This window comes from Crocuta crocuta, unplaced genomic scaffold, assembly GCF_008692635.1.
Source record: "Crocuta crocuta isolate KB4526 unplaced genomic scaffold, BGI_CrCroc_1.0 scaffold9, whole genome shotgun sequence".
In the NCBI taxonomy this organism is placed as follows: domain Eukaryota; kingdom Metazoa; phylum Chordata; class Mammalia; order Carnivora; family Hyaenidae; genus Crocuta; species Crocuta crocuta.
The window spans coordinates 6,611,613-6,630,585 of NW_027551567.1; the positions used below are offsets into that span (position 1 = coordinate 6,611,613).

An 18,973-nucleotide genomic window follows, 5' to 3' on the forward strand; every position below is an offset into this window, starting at 1 on the left:
AACTGATCCTTGGCATTGAATGATTTGCCCAAGGTCACACACTAGAGGAGGAGGAAGAGTGTCAGTGTTTTTGGACCATTGTCCAATGGAATTTTTATTATGTATCTTAAGACCTATAGATATCTATATTTAAACCTTCTCTAATACCTACTAAGATTTTTGTGGATTCCTACTTGATTTTTTTTCTTACATAAAGCTAATAAGTTTTATCATTTTAAGGCCTTGACATCCCAGCCAAGTAACTTCTCCTGGTGCCTGACTTTTCTTTTCCACCCTGGGTTGGACTGGGCTGGTGTAGGCATAAACGAGACAATGAGCACTTCTTAGCCATTAAAGTTTCAGGACTTACTAAGGATTCTGCAGGGAGCAACCTTTTATCCACCTCTTATTCAGTAAATCTCTCTCTCATCATATGCCGGAAACTCTGATGAGCACCTGAAACAGAGATGCTTGAGACAGTCCCCACCCCCAGAGGTTCACAGCCACAAGGGAGACAGACACAGACTAATTTATGAAAAAGAGTTACCCATGTGGCTAAGCCTTCACCCCAGGAAGATTTCCTGGCAGAGGTGACTGGTAAAGCACGGACTGGCCAGAGTAAAAGGGGAAGTGGCATTCGCAAAGGCACTGAGTCACTGTGGAAATCTCCCTCTTCTGTTGTTACTTGTTCAACTGTTTAGTGACTCAGAGAACACCATAACTGAAAAGAAGCAAAAACTAATGAAAATCACTGCTATTCCTTCCCCCCCACCCCATTCTAAGCTGAACTGTTCTTAATTAATAGCAAATGTCTCACTACTAAGATTTCTAGTAAGTATCCGCATTTCAAAATTTTGCTGATATTATTTTTATCTAAAATGAAATTATACATTAAAGTTTTTTTAAATGTGTTCCTGGATAAAACTTTAAGCAAAGAATTGTGAGAAGTATATAAATGTGAATTTGTTATGCAGAAACCTTTTGTATGGAGATTTTTCATACTATGAAATAAAAATTGAAAGGGAGGTAATATGTTTGAGGAATGTGTAATATTGTTTCTAATTCAAGTGTTTTTATCTTTACAGCTGCAATTTTTGTGACTGAATAGGAAAAAATAATGAGTTTGGAGACTTGAAATAAAATTGATGCTCAGAGTTTCAAAGTGAGCCACCAGTACCAAACCCAATGCTTACTCGTAACTTCTCTTCCAAAATGTGTAGCACAGCTGTGAAAGTGAACATTAGGAATGTGTACTACCTTAGCTGTTATCCCTACTCTCAAAATTGTAATGTATTTGGGTTATTTGTGTGTTGTACGATGTAAAAACAATGAATGGATGTGTCTGATGCCTTTAGTGCTTTTCTGGACCTCGCCCATGGACGGATGACGCAGCTGTTGTGTGGTGAGCCATTTGGAAAGATGTGTCTGTGTTTTTGAAGGTTTCAATGTATATAAGACTTTTGGACAAACTTAACCTCTCCCCATGAATTCTCTTTTTCTCCGTATCTCTGTTACAACATAGTGTAATGATATCAAATAGTAAGGAAAACACTCTTAAATATACAAAACTTTTTTGGTGTGGAGTACATTTTTCCAATCACAGGAACTTCAACTGTTGTGAGAAATGTTTATTTTTGTGGCACTGTATATGTTAAGAAATTTTGTTTTAAAAAAAATATAAGGGTTAACGTCCATAATAAATATTTCTCCTTGAAGCTACCTTATCAAGAATGAAAAAATTATATGGAAACAATTCCATATTTGATCACTGCTATATTAAAATGTATATTTTGATTATATCTGACAGGTTTTGCATCTAAATTGACCTATTTATTCATTCTTGATTAAATGCACTGAAAAGTAAAAGGGTCTGCTTCTATCATGTCCATGAAAATGAAAATTAGAGATGTGCTATTCAGATGATTATGAAGGCACCCCGAGGTATATCTGTAATTTAAAGATTACTGCAAATATTTTTATTTTATTGTGGGTTTTATGTACATCTGTTAATTTAGTATTTCTTTGTGTGTTCTGTAGACTAGTGTTCTTCCATCCCTCAATTGAGCTCAAAGTAGGTTTTGTTGTACCATTGTGATTAGAATTTAAACTAATTCAGAGAATTGTATCCTTTACTGTACATACTGTATTCTTTAATTTTTAATTTGTTGTCATACTGTATGTGCTGATGGCTTGGCTTAAGATTTTGATGCATAAATGAGGTCACTGTTGATCAGTGTTGCTAGTGGCTTGGCAGCTCTTTGTAAAAGCATACTGGGTTGGAAAGGTGTTTGCCTATTTTTCAAATACTTTAATAGATGTATGGTACCATTTAAAAGTGGTTGTATCTGAATTTACTGTGGGGATAACATACACTGTAATGGGGAAAAATTACCTAAAACCAATTTCAAAATGGTATTTCTTTCTATTTCAGTTCAAAAACCCAGTGCATGTACGCCCTCTGAGATGCAATAAACACCTTGAACAAAGAAACTGCAAACATAATCTTTCTCTTCTTGATTATTTTTTAGAGAAAATGTCTGCTTCAAATGACACACAGCATATACAAATATTGAACATTTAAACACATTCACAGTGAGACATGCTGGCCATGCCAACATCGTTTTGATTATTTTACAGTAAATTAAAAACAAGGGAAAAAGTAACATTTTAATCAGCTGTCATTAAACTTGGGACTCCATGGATGCTGCCAAATAAACAAATTCCAGATTTCAAAAAAGAAGAGGATGAACTATCTTTTAAATTATGCATCTCTCTAATAGTTTGGTGAGAATTATCCGTGGAAGTTGAAAAACAAAAAGACTTTAGACTATAGTCTGCACACACACACTTGCATGCCCATGCACTCGGACCCAAAAAGCTAGATCAGCCAATTTTATTATATCCTATCATATCGTATTTTGTTATGTTACATTATATTATATTATTCTAGTTTATACCTATAACTAGAATATAACAATAAATCAAAAAGTAGTCCAATCTCAAATAGAAGTATTGCTCAGCTGGAACTATATCCTTATTTCTAAAACTATCTTTCCCTTAACTGCAATTTGTATCTTGAGAACTAACTTTCAGAAGCTAGTATCTGATTATGTAATATGATTTTTGTAGATTAAATTTTGGTCATATTTTGGCATATTGTAATACAAATATATTCTAGTCTTTAAATAGTTTTAAGTTAATACTGTATTTTTTTTTAGTTTTCTTAATTGTTTTATTTATTTCTGAAACGGAGACCGTGCGAGCAGGAGAGAGGCAGACAGAGAGGGAGACACAGAATCTGAAGCAGGCTCCAGATTCTAAGCTGTAAGCACAGAGCCCGACATGGGGCTCGAACCCACGAGCTATGAGATCATGATCCCAGCTAAAATCGGATGCTTAGCTGATTGAGCCACCCAGGAACCCCTAATACTATATATTTTTTTTTAACAAATAGTCTATTGTCAAATTAGTTTCGACATAACACTCAGTGCTAATCCCCACAAGTGCCCTCCTCCATGCCCATCCCTCCTCCCCCCCACATCCATCAGTCCTCAGTTTTTGTCAGCATTCAAGAGTCTCTTATGGTTTGCCTCTCTCCCTTTCCCCCACCATTTCCTCTCTTCTTCTCCCCCTTGTTCCTCCGTCAAGTTCCTCCTAATCCTCCTTTACGTGGAAACATATGATATTTGTCCTTCTCTGCCTGACTTATTTCGCTCAGCATAACACCCTCAAGGTCCATCCATGTTGCTACACATGGCCAGATTTCATTCTTTCTCATTGCCATGTNTCTTGCCCCCCTGGTATGGGTATAAATTCTTAATAGGTGAAGTATTAATATTAACATTAATAATTAATTAATATTAATATACTAGTTCTTAGAGGTGTCCTCCTTTACCTGGGTATGGCTGGGATGATACCATATTTCTAATTACTGAAGATTAACTCTCCTATAGCACATTGTCAAATGTTTTTAGGGTTCAGTAGCTTTCTGTCAGCTCATTCTAATAGAAGAACTGATGTCAATTAAAAACCCATCCAGTTGAATATTTGAGCCACTCTTTATATGGTATAATGATTGCAAGTGGTTCTCTCCATATTAGAGTATCTCCTAGGTTCTCTCTTATGTTATCTATTGTACTTAAAAAAAAAGAAAAGAAAAAGACCAAAGACTTTTTAGGAAGAGTCATGGGGTTTACAAGAGGAGGAAAGGAGTACATATAAAAAGAGAAATGGAAATTCAGTTCACAGAAAGATAAATTGTGTGAATGCCTCCTTCTGCCTCGTAGGGTAGACACCTTTAATAATCTGTCCCCAAATTTTTGTTGGTGGAAAAGGGGCACGCTCTCGCAGCAGTGATTATCATAGTGTTTCTTGTGTGGAAGTATTGGTTGAAAATAAAAACCATTGTTAGTGGAGAGGTCACATTGGTGTATGTTTTCAAGGCACCAGGTTTTGTGGTAGTTTATTGTTTGTCCTTTTGGACGGTAAGAAAATTTCAGTCTCTCATGTCAAAGACTGTCAGAAGATGTCACTACTGCACACATTATTCAGATCCCCTCTGAGAGTGGAAACACGAGGGAGCTGTGTTTGTGATTTAGTGTTATGGTAATTACCCTTAGCTAAACTCTCAGAGCTGCTGTGCTGATACATCTGAGTTCATTTCCACATACGCATGTTCAAATCATTCGGAAACATAAAGGTATTCTATAATTGACTCTATAATACATACTCTATAACTGATTTACAGATAAGGGGTTTTCAGGCTCTGGTTTCATTCTACACCTTTCCACTTTTTTTGACCTCAATAAGCTTTTGTTTGTATGGGTTGTTAGCTATCGATGTTTACTATGTTAGAATTTAAAATGAGAGGGGCGCCTGGGTGGCTCAGTCGGTTAAGCATCCCACTCTTGATTTCAGCTCAGTTCGTTATCTCACAGTCCTTGGGACCAAGCCCCATGTCGGGCTCTGTCCTCTTAATGTCAAGCATGCTCAGGATTCTCTGTCCCTCTCCTGCCCCTCCCCTAGCTCACACACTCACTCTCCAAGTAAATAAACATCTTTTGAAAAGAAATCTGAGAGACTTTTAAGTGTCTTTAGTTGTTTTAAAAATATATATTAAAAATATTACATATTAACATGCGTAAGATATTTATGAAAATCCAAAAACAATTAGGAGAGTGGCATTGTTCCGCCATCTTTGCACATCTTCTAATGTTAGGCTTAACAGAAGACAGCTGCATTCTTACACCTGCTTCTGCCCTCACTGTGGCAGCCAGTATCCCCTGTCAGACAGTCATTGGCACACTTCCCCATGAGCACAATTGTGAGAAAATGAGGAACTGAGTTTTATTATGAAAACAGTTTTGACCTCACAGTATTTTTATAATTTTGATCACACAGACCTCTTGGAAGGGTCTCTGAGGTCCTCAGGCGTCCCTGACCATACCTTGAAAACAGCTTCTTTAGATTTAAAAGAATTGTTCTCATCTTTGAAAGAGAGATGAAATTTACCAGTTATATTTTATCGGGTGGGATTGTTTCATGTACGTGTGAACATAAGAACCCCCACACCACTATTTCTTGTCCAGTGTGTCTCCAAGTGCCCCCTCCACCACCCTCGCATTACCTCTTAGGTGACGCGGGGGCTGGTGCAGGGATGGGAAGTTCGCATCAGTCTGCATCTGCATGGAAGGGAGCCATGCTCACACTCACTGATACCTTAGGCAAGTTAGTTCACTTCCCTAAACTTTATAGTTTTCTTGTCTGTGGAATGAAAATGTCCATCTATGTATGTTCTACTAAATGAGATAATGTATGGAAAATGCTTGACACAAAGTAGTGCTTCACGCACATTGCTGTTCCTTTTTTAAATTATTGTGGTTATTTTTGCTATAGACTGCCAATTGTCTACAACTAGAAGAACACTAAAGGACAGAAAAGACAGGAGTATAACAATAGTCAATAGTAGGAATATTCTTTAATAAAGTGCAGTCACCAGAAGTTCTAAATGTGTTTAAAAATTCGGTAAGCCTAAGTGCCTATTATACATAAAAATACAACTCACAATTTAACACAGTGCTGTAGGATGAATGCGTCAGCTGGCATAGGGTGTCCAGAAAGGGCAAATAGCCACCAGAGTTTGACTCAGTTTCTTAGAGACTCCTTCTTAGAGTTTCCAATACCTACTGATGATACTTACTAAGAACATAAATGAAAGATGCTGACTTGATAAATGCTTTATAATAGTATTAAGTTTTTCTATGTGGAGATGAACAGGTTTAATAAAAGATATACTTTGATTTTTTTTTAAATACTAGAGGAAATATTTAGGGATGATTGGAGATGGAAGATACCATCAAAGTTAAATATATCCAGAACAAACATGGTGTGTGCAGGTGGTAGCCATCAGGGCTGCAGAGCGAGAGAATTTTGAATAAAAGCCTACGGCTGCAAGAGACTGTAGCCTGGGACAGAACCCAGGCCTGCAGACCGCAGCATCCAGAAGGGTCAGGACCTAGAAGGGTCCCTTCCCAGCCAGGCGAGGGGCAGACAGTCATCTCTCCATGATTGTGCTCCCTGCTGTTAACCCCATCTTGAATACTGGATTCATCTCCAGTCACCCAAACATCCCGTGGTTCATCTCTCTCAGAGGCGAGAACCTCTCCGGGGTAGGTCAACTCATTTTATAATTTATAATGGCCTTTGTAATATCTAAACAGGAAGCTACACTTTATAGCCTGAAAAGCCTTGTAAATATGTCCCAAGGAAATTTGGAATTATTTTTTCAAGTATCTGCTGTTTTGGATCACGTGGATTTGGAACTCTATGGAAAACAGGAAGTTGTGACCATGTGTGCAATATTTCAAACGTAATTTTAGGGTGAGAGTTTTAGAAGATCTATCTGTTCTCTGGGAAAAACAAAATTATGGCTTTAAGGCTACATTAAAAGGAGCATTTAGTTTAGAACAGAGACAAAGGTGCGGTTGCTATTTAATTGGGTTCAGAATAAAATATAGTTAAATGACCTACTGGGTGGTTATGTGTTAACTAAGGTTAGTTCGCTGGAAAATCACATGTTTATTATGTAACTTTATTGGCATTGCTTTCTTTGTGTATGGGTGTTATCAGCCTTTTTGATTAATTCTCTACAAAAATGTTAAACATACATACCTAAAAGTGAACTCATTATCTTTCTCCTCAAGCCTAGTTTTTCTGTCTTGCTTGGGAGTTTCACCATGTGCCTAGTCTCCCAAGCCAGAAACCTGGGTGGCGTGACACCCTCCATTGTCTCTTCCATTCAGTGGGCTGCCAAGTGTACTGAGCATCGTGCTCTCAGAATGTCTCACAAGTTCCCCTCTCCTGCCATCGTCACCACTTCGTTAGCACAGAAACTCCTGCAGCCCCTTCACCGGGCTCTTTGCCTCTAGGCTCATCCCCACCCAAACCCACTTCCCTCCAGCCCCAAGGGGTGCTGCCAGGTTTCCCTCCCAAATCTACCATCTGATCACATTTCTCTAACTTAAAAACCTACATCAATTTCCTGGTCATCTGAAGGTTAAAGTCAAAGCTTTCTAGCATTGCTTTCAAGTCTACAAGTCTTTCCAAGGTTTCAAGTCTAGCTTGGAAACCTCATTTCTTGACATGCCTCATCAGTAGGAGGTGCTAACCTCCTATACCAACAATCTTTAAATCCTCACTGTATCCTAAACACACCGTGCACTGTCACACTTCCATACCTTTGTACAGGTTATTTCTTCTCCCATGGATGCCCTTCTCTCCCCCAAGTTCCCCACTGATAGGCTGGCAAACTTCAACTCACCCTTCAAAACCCAGCTCAGGTATCACCTCCTCCAAGAAACTTTTCTTTTATCGTAACTATGCTAATAGAGTTGATCCTTCTCAAATGTGTTCCTTCAGCTTCTTATACTAAATCTTTTTCACACTATGTTTTTTAAAATATATATCTGATTTCCTTAATATGTTATGAATTCTTTGAGAAAGGGTAGAATCTAGGACTTAATTCTATATCCCGTGTGTCTAGGATGGGGCTCAATAAAAGTTTGTTGAATAATATTAAATTGATATATTCTTAAATGGATTATAAATAACAATAGTATGTAATTTTCAGGAAATATGTAAAATTGGGCTTCATCACTGATTGTAAAATGATTGCCTGTGTTGAAGAGTTTTGCAAATGTGACTCAAATGTGTACTCACCATAAGACAGTACTACAGTGTATTTGCTAAAATGTATTTCCATTTTATAAAAGTACTGAAAAGAATACTTTGTACATATTTGATAGTTTCACCACCACTTTCATTACCAAAGTCCTTGAGGTAGCTTACAGGAAAAAATATAAAGGCAGGTAAAATTGAGAAAACGTTTGCCCTGCAGGAAAAAGACAAACATGATCTGTGTGCACAGGAGGGAAGCTGCAGAAGGGGAACAGTTTGTCTGGGAAGAGGTTATGACAGTGGTTCCCAAACCTACTTGGAGAGGTTCGCCAAATCTAGACCTCTGGGCCTCACTCTGGGGGATTCCAGGGTAGATCTTGGTGAGACCCTGGAAACAAACTTCCTAAAATAATCCCCTTGGGTATTCCGATGAGCAGCCAAACTTGGAAACCACTAGCCTAAGGGAAACCACTGAAAAACCAGAAATCCAATGGAATCACAGTGAGTAGCTCTATTTAAAAGGTATAGATGATTCCAGCAAAAGAGAAATTGTCTAAATATTTCAAAATAGGAAAGCCACAAAGAGGAGTTTGTTTCATCTAGTCCAAAAACTGAGCCATTTAGTTACTAGTCATAAAAAAGGTGGCCCATATGGCATTATGATGCAGTTGTTTCCACCAAAACCCAAGCTTTAATTTGGGGGTATGTGCAGGAGAGAGATGCTGCCATCTGTGGGCCAGTGACATCCTTTCGTGGAGCCACATCACTCATGGACCAGTCAACATAAAGTGCCACAACTGCCCATTGGGTGGGTACAGAAGTGTCACTTACTTTTCCAGGCCACAAAGAAAGCCTTTTAAAGTAAATGTTCTAAGTGCGGTGGCAAAATACTAAATTCAGGTCTGTCACAAAAATAACATGCTTTTATTTTTAGCAGTCGCTTGATAAGGTGGTACTTTTGTTTGGCAGTAGAATCTTGGCACCAGGCCCATACCGATTTTTTAAAATATTTATTTATTTATTTATTTATTGGAGGGGGAGAGTGCACGTGCATGAGTGGGAGGGAGGCAGAGAGAGAAAGAGAGGGGAGAGATAATCCCACGCAGGCTCCACACAGTCAGTACGAAGCCTGACTGAGGGCTCAAACCCATGAACCATGAGATCATGACCTGAGCAGAAATCAAGAGTCAGACGTTAACTGAGCCACCCAGGAGCCCCAAGCCCACATTGATTTTTAAAAGAAAAGCTAAACAGCATTTTTGTAGGTAATGCAAAGAAGAATTTTTGAAATATTTCAGGTTGTATCTTCTAAGATTGTTAGCTGCAAGTTTTTCTAACAGCTGATCCATTTAAAGTGGTTTCGAGGGGAAGAAAATACTCATGTCTTTTCCCAGATATTTCTCTACTATGTGCTAATACATTCTTTTCTCCTATACCCTGAGTTTTATGTTGTTTTGTGATCTGGTATCTGAATCATTAGCAGTAGTTTAAATTCTAAGTAAAGCAAAAATTGCGAAGTCTCAACTCCTGCCAATCAATGGGAAGAGAAGGGCTCGTAAGGGGAAGGTGGTTGGAACTCTTCTCCTCCTTACCATCCAGAAGCCTCAGTACTGTAAAGATTACTTTTAGAAAATCTCTGAATTGCTTATCTAGTTTGTAAGCTCCTTGATGGCAGTTTTTTAGAAAACACTGCGTTGTTAGCTACACCCCAGTAAGCTAGAAGCTTAGGAGTAACATAAGGGGGTAGGGGTACTAGTCTCTGAGAGGCTCCTAGCTCGTGTGCCACACACAAACTCATACACACTCACACTGACTCTTCAGGATGAATGATTGCTGGTCTCTGCTCTTAGGAAATACCGGTCTCCCTTTCTTTCAGTTATATAAGGTAATTTCTATAATCTTATAATACTGATTGTAATTGTCGGCATATTATATTTGCTGAACATTTATGTTACACAGGGCAGTCCACTGTGGGTAGACACTTAAAGGTATTTTACTCCACAATCCCAAATCTTTTCCATTATGCCAGAGTTGCTGTATGTATGTGGTGTAGTGCTCAGTGCATGCATAAATTGAGTAGAGCTGTATGACAGATTCTAAACTTTCAATAACTCACATTAACATTCAAATTGCACAAATATTTTAGCAGTTAAGGATGTTAGGGGTTTGATAAAATATTTGGAAAAGATACTTTTCTTGACTTTTGAGATTAGAATTTCATTGGAGCATAAAAACAAGTCAGTTATGTAGACCACTGACATTTCTCTTCTTTTAAACAACACTTTAATGTTTTTTAGTGTGTTAAGCTTTTTGGATAAAAATTTTTCTACAGTGCAATGCCTTACAAAACTCATTCTGGGGGTGCCTGGGTGGCTCAGTAGGTTAAGCGTCCAACTTCGGCTCAGGTCATAATCTCACAGTTCATGAGTTCAAGCTCCACATTGGGCTCTGTGCTGACAGCTCAGAGTCTGGAGCCTGTTTCAGATTCTGTGTCTCCTTCTCTCTCTGACCCTCCCCTGCTCGCTCTCTCTCTCTCTCTCTCTCAGAAATAAGACTTTAAAAATTTTTTTAACTCATTCTGCACATAACTAAATATAATATTGATCATGTAATCATCATTATAAATAGGACATATGTTGGTATGCCTTCACAGGCTAGTGTGTTCCCATAGCTAACTGCCCCAAAGATCAATAGCTCAACATGACTATAATTCTGTAGTTTTTATACCTTTTTAAAATGCCCTTTAGTAGTTTGCCTTCATCCCTCTTTCTGTCAGGCGTGCCTTCTTATGACTGCTGTAGACTTGCTTGGGCAGCTGTCTTCTCATTGTAACTTGAGAGATCAGATTACCAAATTTGTTCAGATTATTTCTGGAGTAGAAGTTAATTTCATGTCACTTATTGTTGGCTTAATATTTTTTGTGATATTTTAGAAACTTGAAATTCCCTGCAAAGGAAATTCTAGATAACAGATGTTAATTGCATGGCATATTAAAAATTACTGAAGAAATTAAAAGTAAAATATTTAGAATAAGGAACTATGTGGTCATCAGACTAATAAGAGCCTAGAGGAAGTTCCCAAACTCTGTTTTCAGCTGTTTGAGCTGTTTCTTAAGTATTCCCTTTAATGTATGCCACATGTGTGAAAGTATACACACTTTTTCAGTTCATGGATAGATACATAGAGGATTTCAATAACATAAATGTAAGTAAGTTTAAGTATTAGTAAAGCATTTACAAGTATAGATCGAAACAGCCTCAGTTTGAGGGATGCCCAGGTGGTTAAGTGTCCAACGTCAACTCAGGTCATGATCTCACAGTTTGTGGGTTTGAGCCCCCCATTAGGCTGTGTGCTGACGGCTCAGAGCCTGAAGCCTGCTTCTGATTCTACATCTCCCTCTCTTTCTCTGGCCCTCCCCCCACTCACACTCTGTCTCAGTCCATCTCAAAAATAAACATTTTAAGAAAAAATTTTTAAAGCCTCAGTTTGGTAAAAACACACTGAAATGCAATAATGCATCAAATGATCATATTGATTGCAATGTGTTCTAGGTAGCCTGCTTGTCCCCAGTGCTTGATAAAAGTAAATGGATTTTAAGGTATTATTAAAAGTTTTTGTTAAAAAAATTTTTTTTAATGTTTTATTTATTTCCAGGAGAGAGAGAGAGACCGCATGAGCAGGGGAGGGTCAGAGAGAGAGGGAGTCACAGACTCTGAAACAGGCTCCAGGCTCCGAGCTGGCAGTCAGCACAGAGCCCGACGCGGGGCTCGAACCCACGAACCACGAGATCATGACCTAAGTGAAAGTCGGACGCTTAACCGACTAAGCCACCCAGGCGCCCCGGTATTATTAAAAGTTTTTTATCTATTTTTATTTTATCTTATAGAGCATGCAAGTAGGGGAGGTGGGACACAGGAAGAGAAAGAGAATCTCAAGCAGGCTCCACTCTCAGCATGGAACCCGACATGGGACTTGATCCCACGAACCCGGGATCATGACCTGAGCTGAAATCAAGAGTCAGGTGTTCAACTGACTGAGACACCAAGGTACTCTGGAAAATGTTAATACTACTAAAGTAAAAAGATTTTAGGGGCAAATTTTGAGGCTGAGACGATCTGACTAAATGTTTTACATGGAGATGGAGAGGATAAGGAGTACTCCAGGGGCCTGGTTCCTGTCAGTTTGTAGGCACTTTTGTCCAGAAACATGCACAGGAGTCAGTAGGGAATATGGCAAACATCTGATTCTGTAAGTGCCATGCTACAGTATTCCAATAATCACATTTTCATTACAAATAAACATTCCCATTACTTAAATATTCAGCTATATCTTTAGTGCAATATACAATTAAGACGATACCTCTAGCATTTTGGAGCCTTATCATGTAGCACAGAAGTAATGCCCTGAAAGAGGAAGCCTCAAAGTATACTTGGTGATATTTTTTATCATGTATTGATCACCTCCTCTGTGCCAGGTATGAGCACTTGAGGTAATGATGATGACAGTGTTGAGAAGGAGGTTGATTGGCTTGAGTTGACATTCATACCCTTTGCCCAGTTCTTCTGGTGACTGATGCGTTTGTGAAGTTTCCTGAGCCCAGCATAAGGCGTAACTTGTGGCTTTTGACTGGACTCCTGTTGTGGATGGCGTCCCCCCAAAATCCATACTCCCGGTGTAATGGTATTTGGAAATGGGGTCTTAGCAAGTTGATTGCATTTAGATGAGGTCATGAAGGTGGGGCCCTTATAATGAGACAATACTTACAAGAAGAGACACCAAAGAGCTTGTTGGCATTCTCTCTTGTGTGTTCACAAAGAAGAAGACGTGTGAGTCCACAGGAGGATGGTATCCAGCGAAATTGCCGTTGTTGATGGTATCTTGTAACAGTAGCCCAGCTAGGGCAGCACCTCACCTGCAAGTAAAACAAACTAGCCTAGGTTTGGATCACAGGTGAAGTTGGCCACCATGCTCTAGACAGCTGAACTGCTCCATCAAACTGCTGGCTATTAAATACAGAAAGAAGTAGACAAGGAATTTCCCTCCCCGGGCTTTATTTGTAAGTAGAAGAGGAAACCATCTAAGAGGTTTCCCCCCTCAGTTAAACAGTTACTGGATAAAGAATCATGAACCCATCCATACACTCACCTCATCTGATGAGAAAATGCTTTCACGATCAATTGGACCCAATCTCCTAAGTATCTTTCAACCTTATGGTAAGGGCATTAAAGAAAGAGCAATTCTAGCTGGAAAAACAATTTATTAAAAAGATTCTTCCATTAATTAATTGGAAATGTTTACTAACAAACTAGTTTTTAAGCCTTGGCAGGTTATCATTAAAGTCAGTAGTCAGAATATATTTAATTGTGAGAGGGACATCACATTAAAAAATAATGATGCTATTTCCTGGCTATTTACAGTTATAGATCCCCATCCTTGTAATGCTTGTGTTTGGTTCAGTTGTCTTACCCCAATATTCTTTTTTTTTTTTTTTTATGTCTTTATTTTGAGAGACAGAGAGCGGGGGAGGGACAGAGAGAGAGGGAGGCACAGAATCAGAAACAGACTCCAGGCTCTGAGCTAGCTCTCAGCACAGAGCCTGATGTGGGGCTCGAACCCACCAACTGTGAGATCATGACCTGAGCTGAAGTCAGATGATTAACCGACTGAGCCACCCAGGCGCCCCCCCAATATTCTTAATTCAGGATCACAGTTCATTTTTTTATGAGGAAACACCCAATTTGCTAGCATAAGGCCAAAGAATTAAAAGTAATTGAAATGTGGAGATTGGGATCTCCATATGATTTTTACAGAATGTAGCAAACTGAACTAATAATTTTTAAAAGTTAAATTCCTGAATTAATTTTAGTAACTAAACAATATTTAAGTGGTGAAAAGTTTTTATTACTGGACAACCACTTGAATACTATGGAGGGAAATTAAAATCTAAATTTTGGAGTTAAACTAAATGATCTTTATTGTCTCTTCTAATTCCGAGATTCTTTCTATGAACAAAAAGAATTTTGAAGAAGTCTCTGATCTAAAAATAAAAAAGGTAATGATTTTTCTGGAACTTTGGTCTTGTTTATATATACACTTAAATCTTTTTCCAAAGAAAACATTTGGGGGGCACTTGAGTTGCTCAATCAAGAAGCGTCTGATTCTTGGTTTCAGCTCAGGTCATGATCTCACGGTTCGTGTATTCGAGCCCCATGTCAGGCTCCACACTCAAAGTGCAGAGCCTGCTTAGGATTCTCTCACCTCTCTCTCTGCTCCTCCCTACTTGTTCTCTCTCTCACACACACAAAATAAATAAACTTAAAAAAATAAAAAATAAAAGTTAAAAAATTGGAATTTAAATAAGCACATCAAAAAAGGGAAAAAAAATGTTCTCTTCTAACCAGCCATTTAATCAAGAAAAAAACATTAAAAAATACATTATTTGGGTAAAGAAAAAACCTCAGAGTTTTCAATTTCATTTGTTTTGTAAATACTGTAGTTACTTGAATTCAATCATTGATAAGTTTCTTTAAGCAGAAAGTCACTATAGTCCTTTGCACACAGGAGACATCAGGTGTGTGCATGAATGTATTTCTTCAGCCAAGTGAATTCAATTTAATTTTCTATTTCAAGTCTGATACACATAACAGGGAAAGTATGTGCATTGCAATCTTCTGAGTAATGTAGTATACTTTAGTGGTCCTAAAAAGGTCATATAAGACTCATGACTCACTTGGAAAAGAGAAGAGGAGAAAATAAAATCTCTGCAAATAAAATACATTTTACATTTTTGAAAAGTATAATGATTTTAGGGAAATTATATGTATTCAGAAATTAAGCTTAAGCTCTAAACGATTGATACCAAGCACCCTAAATTACTCTGAACTTAATCAAATCCCAAGAAGTATCTTCAAAGACTCTAAGAAGAAGATGTGTATGTATGTTTGCAAACAGGCAAACACTGTTCATGGCAAAACACTCTCCGTTGCAGTGATCATATAGATGTTTTCCCCAAAAAGATTTCATCAAAACTTTTGAGTCAATAGCCCTATCCCACTAGCACCAAGGATAAAATCTTGGTTGGTGAAATGCATTTAGAATTTTAAAAAATCATTTTTTAAATAAATGACACAGTTAATTTCATATTTGCTGAACCCTGCATATACATATATACAATACAATAAGAGTTATGATTGACTAATTTTTTTAAATTTTTATTGAATGATTTTTAAACAGATTCACACCATAAAAGAATGTATACTTGTATTGAGTTCCAGCTATTTTGGACAACATTCACAAAATCACCTTTTATCATAACCAAATCCAATATTCTTTTGCATACTAATCAAGGATGTAACTCCCCATTCTCTTAAAAAAATAATAGGTAAAATAAATTTGAACTCCGGCAGAATCAGTGACTTAGGTGAATCATGAGAGAAAAGAATGTGTGCCCTAGAAACTGCCAAAAATAGAAGACCAGAAATTAGGCCTGCAATTCCTGAATTTTATGGTGCACTCAGCTGCAAATCACTACAACGCTTTCAACATAATGGCGTGAACTAAACCCCTTTTACAACAATTCAGCAAAATATCTGTTCATTCAAGACATGTAACTACTCTGTGTTGCACCTGAAGACGGCCAATTGAATTCTGTCTGCTCGGGCAGCCATGACGGCCTGAGTGAGTGTACAGCCTTGGTCCCTAATGAAAATAATCAGAACCTTCTTTTAAAAGTTGTATTTGTAAATTATATCTATTTTTTAGGGATTTATCTAAAATTATTAGAGAAATAGCCAAAATAATATGTGTATGGCTCTATTAAGAAAGCTGAAATCTGTCATGTCAATGGGAAAAAAGATTCTCTACTGAAAAAGACTAAATAAAATTCCTTGTCCTAAAGCTATAACACCTCATACACAGAAGACTATAGCATAAAATGATGAGGCTTTCAATACATGATCATTTATAACTTTTGAAATATCTTCCCTCTGCATTCATGAAAAGTCCATGTTTTGAATATTAGTTAAGCAAAAACTTGAGACCTTAAAATGTCTCAGCTTCCCTATTTTTAAACTAGATTTATTTCACAGAACAAAGTATTTCTCCCATTTTTAAATAATACACACTTCAATTGATATTTTTAAAGCAGTGAAATAGTTGATAGTTTTGTTTATAAAGTTTGCTGTACCTTGTAATTCTTAAAAAAAAAAAAAAAATCTCAACCAAAGTGTCTCAGACCCAACAGAAAACACAATATAAACACAGAAGGCATGAACTGAATGGGTCCATCTCCAAGTAGTACAAACTATTGTAAATTATTGTCTCTACCCTGACTCTAATCATTTTATTGTCTATGTCTACATATGCAGTTTCACATTTAATATGCAACCGACACCCTATTAGATTCTTGTTAGAGTAGGACCCTGAGGATAAGTCCACTGAGAAATCACATATTGTTTATAATACCAGTTTGAAGTTTTAAAGAGTGACTAATTTTAAGAAGGCAGAGAGAAACAAAAGACTTCCCACAAATGATACTTATCACCATGTAAAAGAAGCATACATACTTGACATTGAGGTGCCCATCTAGTTTCAGTATTTGTACCTAAGTATTTTTTAAACTTATGAAAAAGAAAAGCTTCTAATTTTGTAAAGGTAAATTTATAAAAATGTTGAATTGCTACCGCTAGAGTTCAAGTCCAGGCATAACCTACGAAGTGATCTTTCTACCATAATAACTGGTTTGCTGCACGCTTTAGATAATCCATTGACTCGTTTCAGATTTCTGTTAGCCATAAGTACAGTTGGCATTATCTCCATGAATCCAGAGGCAAATCTGGGCGTACTTGAGGGGAGTGATGCGCACCGCCACGTTGTAGTCCTTCTGAACGCCGTGGACATCCACCCACTGATGGCCTGAATAGATCGCTATGATTTTGCGTTTCCAGTTCTTTTTGTCTGGCTCTTTCAGACGGAGATAGACCCCGGAACCAGTGGAGCCTGACTCAGCATCACAGTATTGATAGAGGAGATCACTGGATTCATCAGACACACTACAAAACCGGTAGACTAACTGATCGGCCCTATCATGATCAAATCCTGAGAAGTGGATCATTCCCCCAGGCAGCTTCTTGATGGTCGGACTGATTCCTAGTTCCATGTATTTCTTCTTGTGAGGGCGTTTCAACTCCAGAAGAGCATAGTCGTAGTCCAGGGCGGCTTCCCCTTTCCCTCCTCTAGTCCAGCCTTTGGGAATGTGGGTATTCTTGACCCGGGTCCACTGGAAGGAGGGCCTCCCCTCAGCAACTCTCCGGCCCCGGCCAGATTCCTTTCTTCTTCTTCCAGCCTTGCTTCTCTCCAGATTCGCGTTGGCACCTTCTCTCTGGTCACCGCCACTCGCTTCTCTCCTGCTCCTCTTAGAACCCCTGCGTTTCTTGCCACCACCCTTATTTCTCATCTTCAGCAACCCTACCCTTAGCTTTTTACTCCCTTTGATGTAGTCCTTTCCATCATGCACACAATGGGCCGCTGTTAGAACGTGGCTGGGGGAAATGAGAATACCACTGCAGCCCGTGGAGAGCTTCACGGCTGTACTGAAAGGGAAGTTGGTCAAGAACCTTTTGTCCAAGATGCTGAACCTGCTGTCTGTGCCATACACCTGCCTCCTCCTCCTCACTGATGCTCCTTTTGTGGTGACATTCTGAGTTGGCTCAAGGACCGCATCTTGAACTTTCACTCTAGTCAAGGTTCTGGTGCCATTCTCAAAGACAGTCTCATAGGAAAGAGAGTCTTCCAGATCAGAAAGGCTGGGAGCTGGGAGTTCTTTCTGGCATTCAATGCCACACACTCTGTCTAGCACCATCTTAGCATCTGCCTCGAAGGTGGGGCTGGTGAGATGGAAAGTCCTTTCACTGACAACCCGGGGTATTTTTCTCAAGTGCCACATAAAATCCTGTTCCATTTCAGATCCATCGGTGAGGGTCCACCCAAGGGTGAAAAATATCCAACAAAAGAGCATGTTTCCCATTTTGTTCTTCTCTTTTGTCCTTAAAATTATAAAGAGAAAGAGAAGCTTAATAAGGTTCTCTTTTTAAATATGTCACTTATCCATTTCATTTAGGCCTTGAGTCCTAAATGTACCATCATCACCAAATAGTCCTTGTTTTCACTGTACTTCAGTTTTACTGAGATTAGATAAACACCCTGCTAAGAAGGTTGACACAAACTCCTGAAATTAGCAAACTGTATTTCACCCAACCTTCCTTCCACTAGGCCTAATCCACCTTCCACCACCCCCGCCTGCCATCTCCGCCTCTTCCTCCCCGGACAGCCCAATGCGTGGGAGGGTAAGACGGCGTGACAAACTGCGGTCCTCTGTTGCCCAAGCCACACTCTCCCTCTCTAGGTCTCCTACAACCATATCTGCAGATGACTTAGAAATAAAGATAGCAGCAGAAGCCATGCACTTTCCCCTGCACTTAGCTCTTTAAGAGCAAGGATTATAAATTCCTCATCTCTAGAGTATAAATGCGCAGAGCTCAAAAAATGTTCATTGGAATACGGCGAATTTCCTTAAACCATGGTCTGCAGACCAAGCTCACTGATGGTGCAACGTACCATGCATTTTTTAAAAAACAAAGTTGTGCTTGGAACTACCACCTGAGCAAAGCAATGTACAAAAATGCTTCACAGTAGAAGCTTACTATATATTCAAATTAGTTGTAAGAATTTAAGGCTGTGAATTTGCCACTTGAAGGAACATGATCCTGATTGACTATAGTCCCTTGTATCATTAGTCTCATCCAAGAGCAGTGCTTTTGTG

The 18,973-nt window shown here is 38.6% G+C and overlaps 2 protein-coding genes across 2 annotated transcripts in view; one reads left to right on the forward strand and one right to left on the reverse strand.

The window, feature by feature from the left end:
* SNAP91 (synaptosome associated protein 91) overlaps positions 1-2,481 on the forward strand; it is a 148,042-nt gene extending 145,561 nt beyond the window's left edge. Inside the window, 1 exon segment of the mRNA XM_077750256.1 lies at positions 1,065-2,481. The gene's annotated coding sequence lies outside the window, so the exon portion shown is untranslated.
* A 12,942-nt stretch (positions 2,482-15,423) lies between these two features.
* On the reverse strand, positions 15,424-18,202 carry PRSS35 (serine protease 35). Its single transcript, XM_077750284.1, has one exon. It carries the CDS (start codon positions 18,176-18,178, stop codon positions 16,940-16,942), a length of 1,239 nt encoding a protein of 412 aa, XP_077606410.1. The 5' UTR covers positions 18,179-18,202; the 3' UTR covers positions 15,424-16,939.
* Between the last annotated feature and the right edge of the window lie 771 nt (positions 18,203-18,973).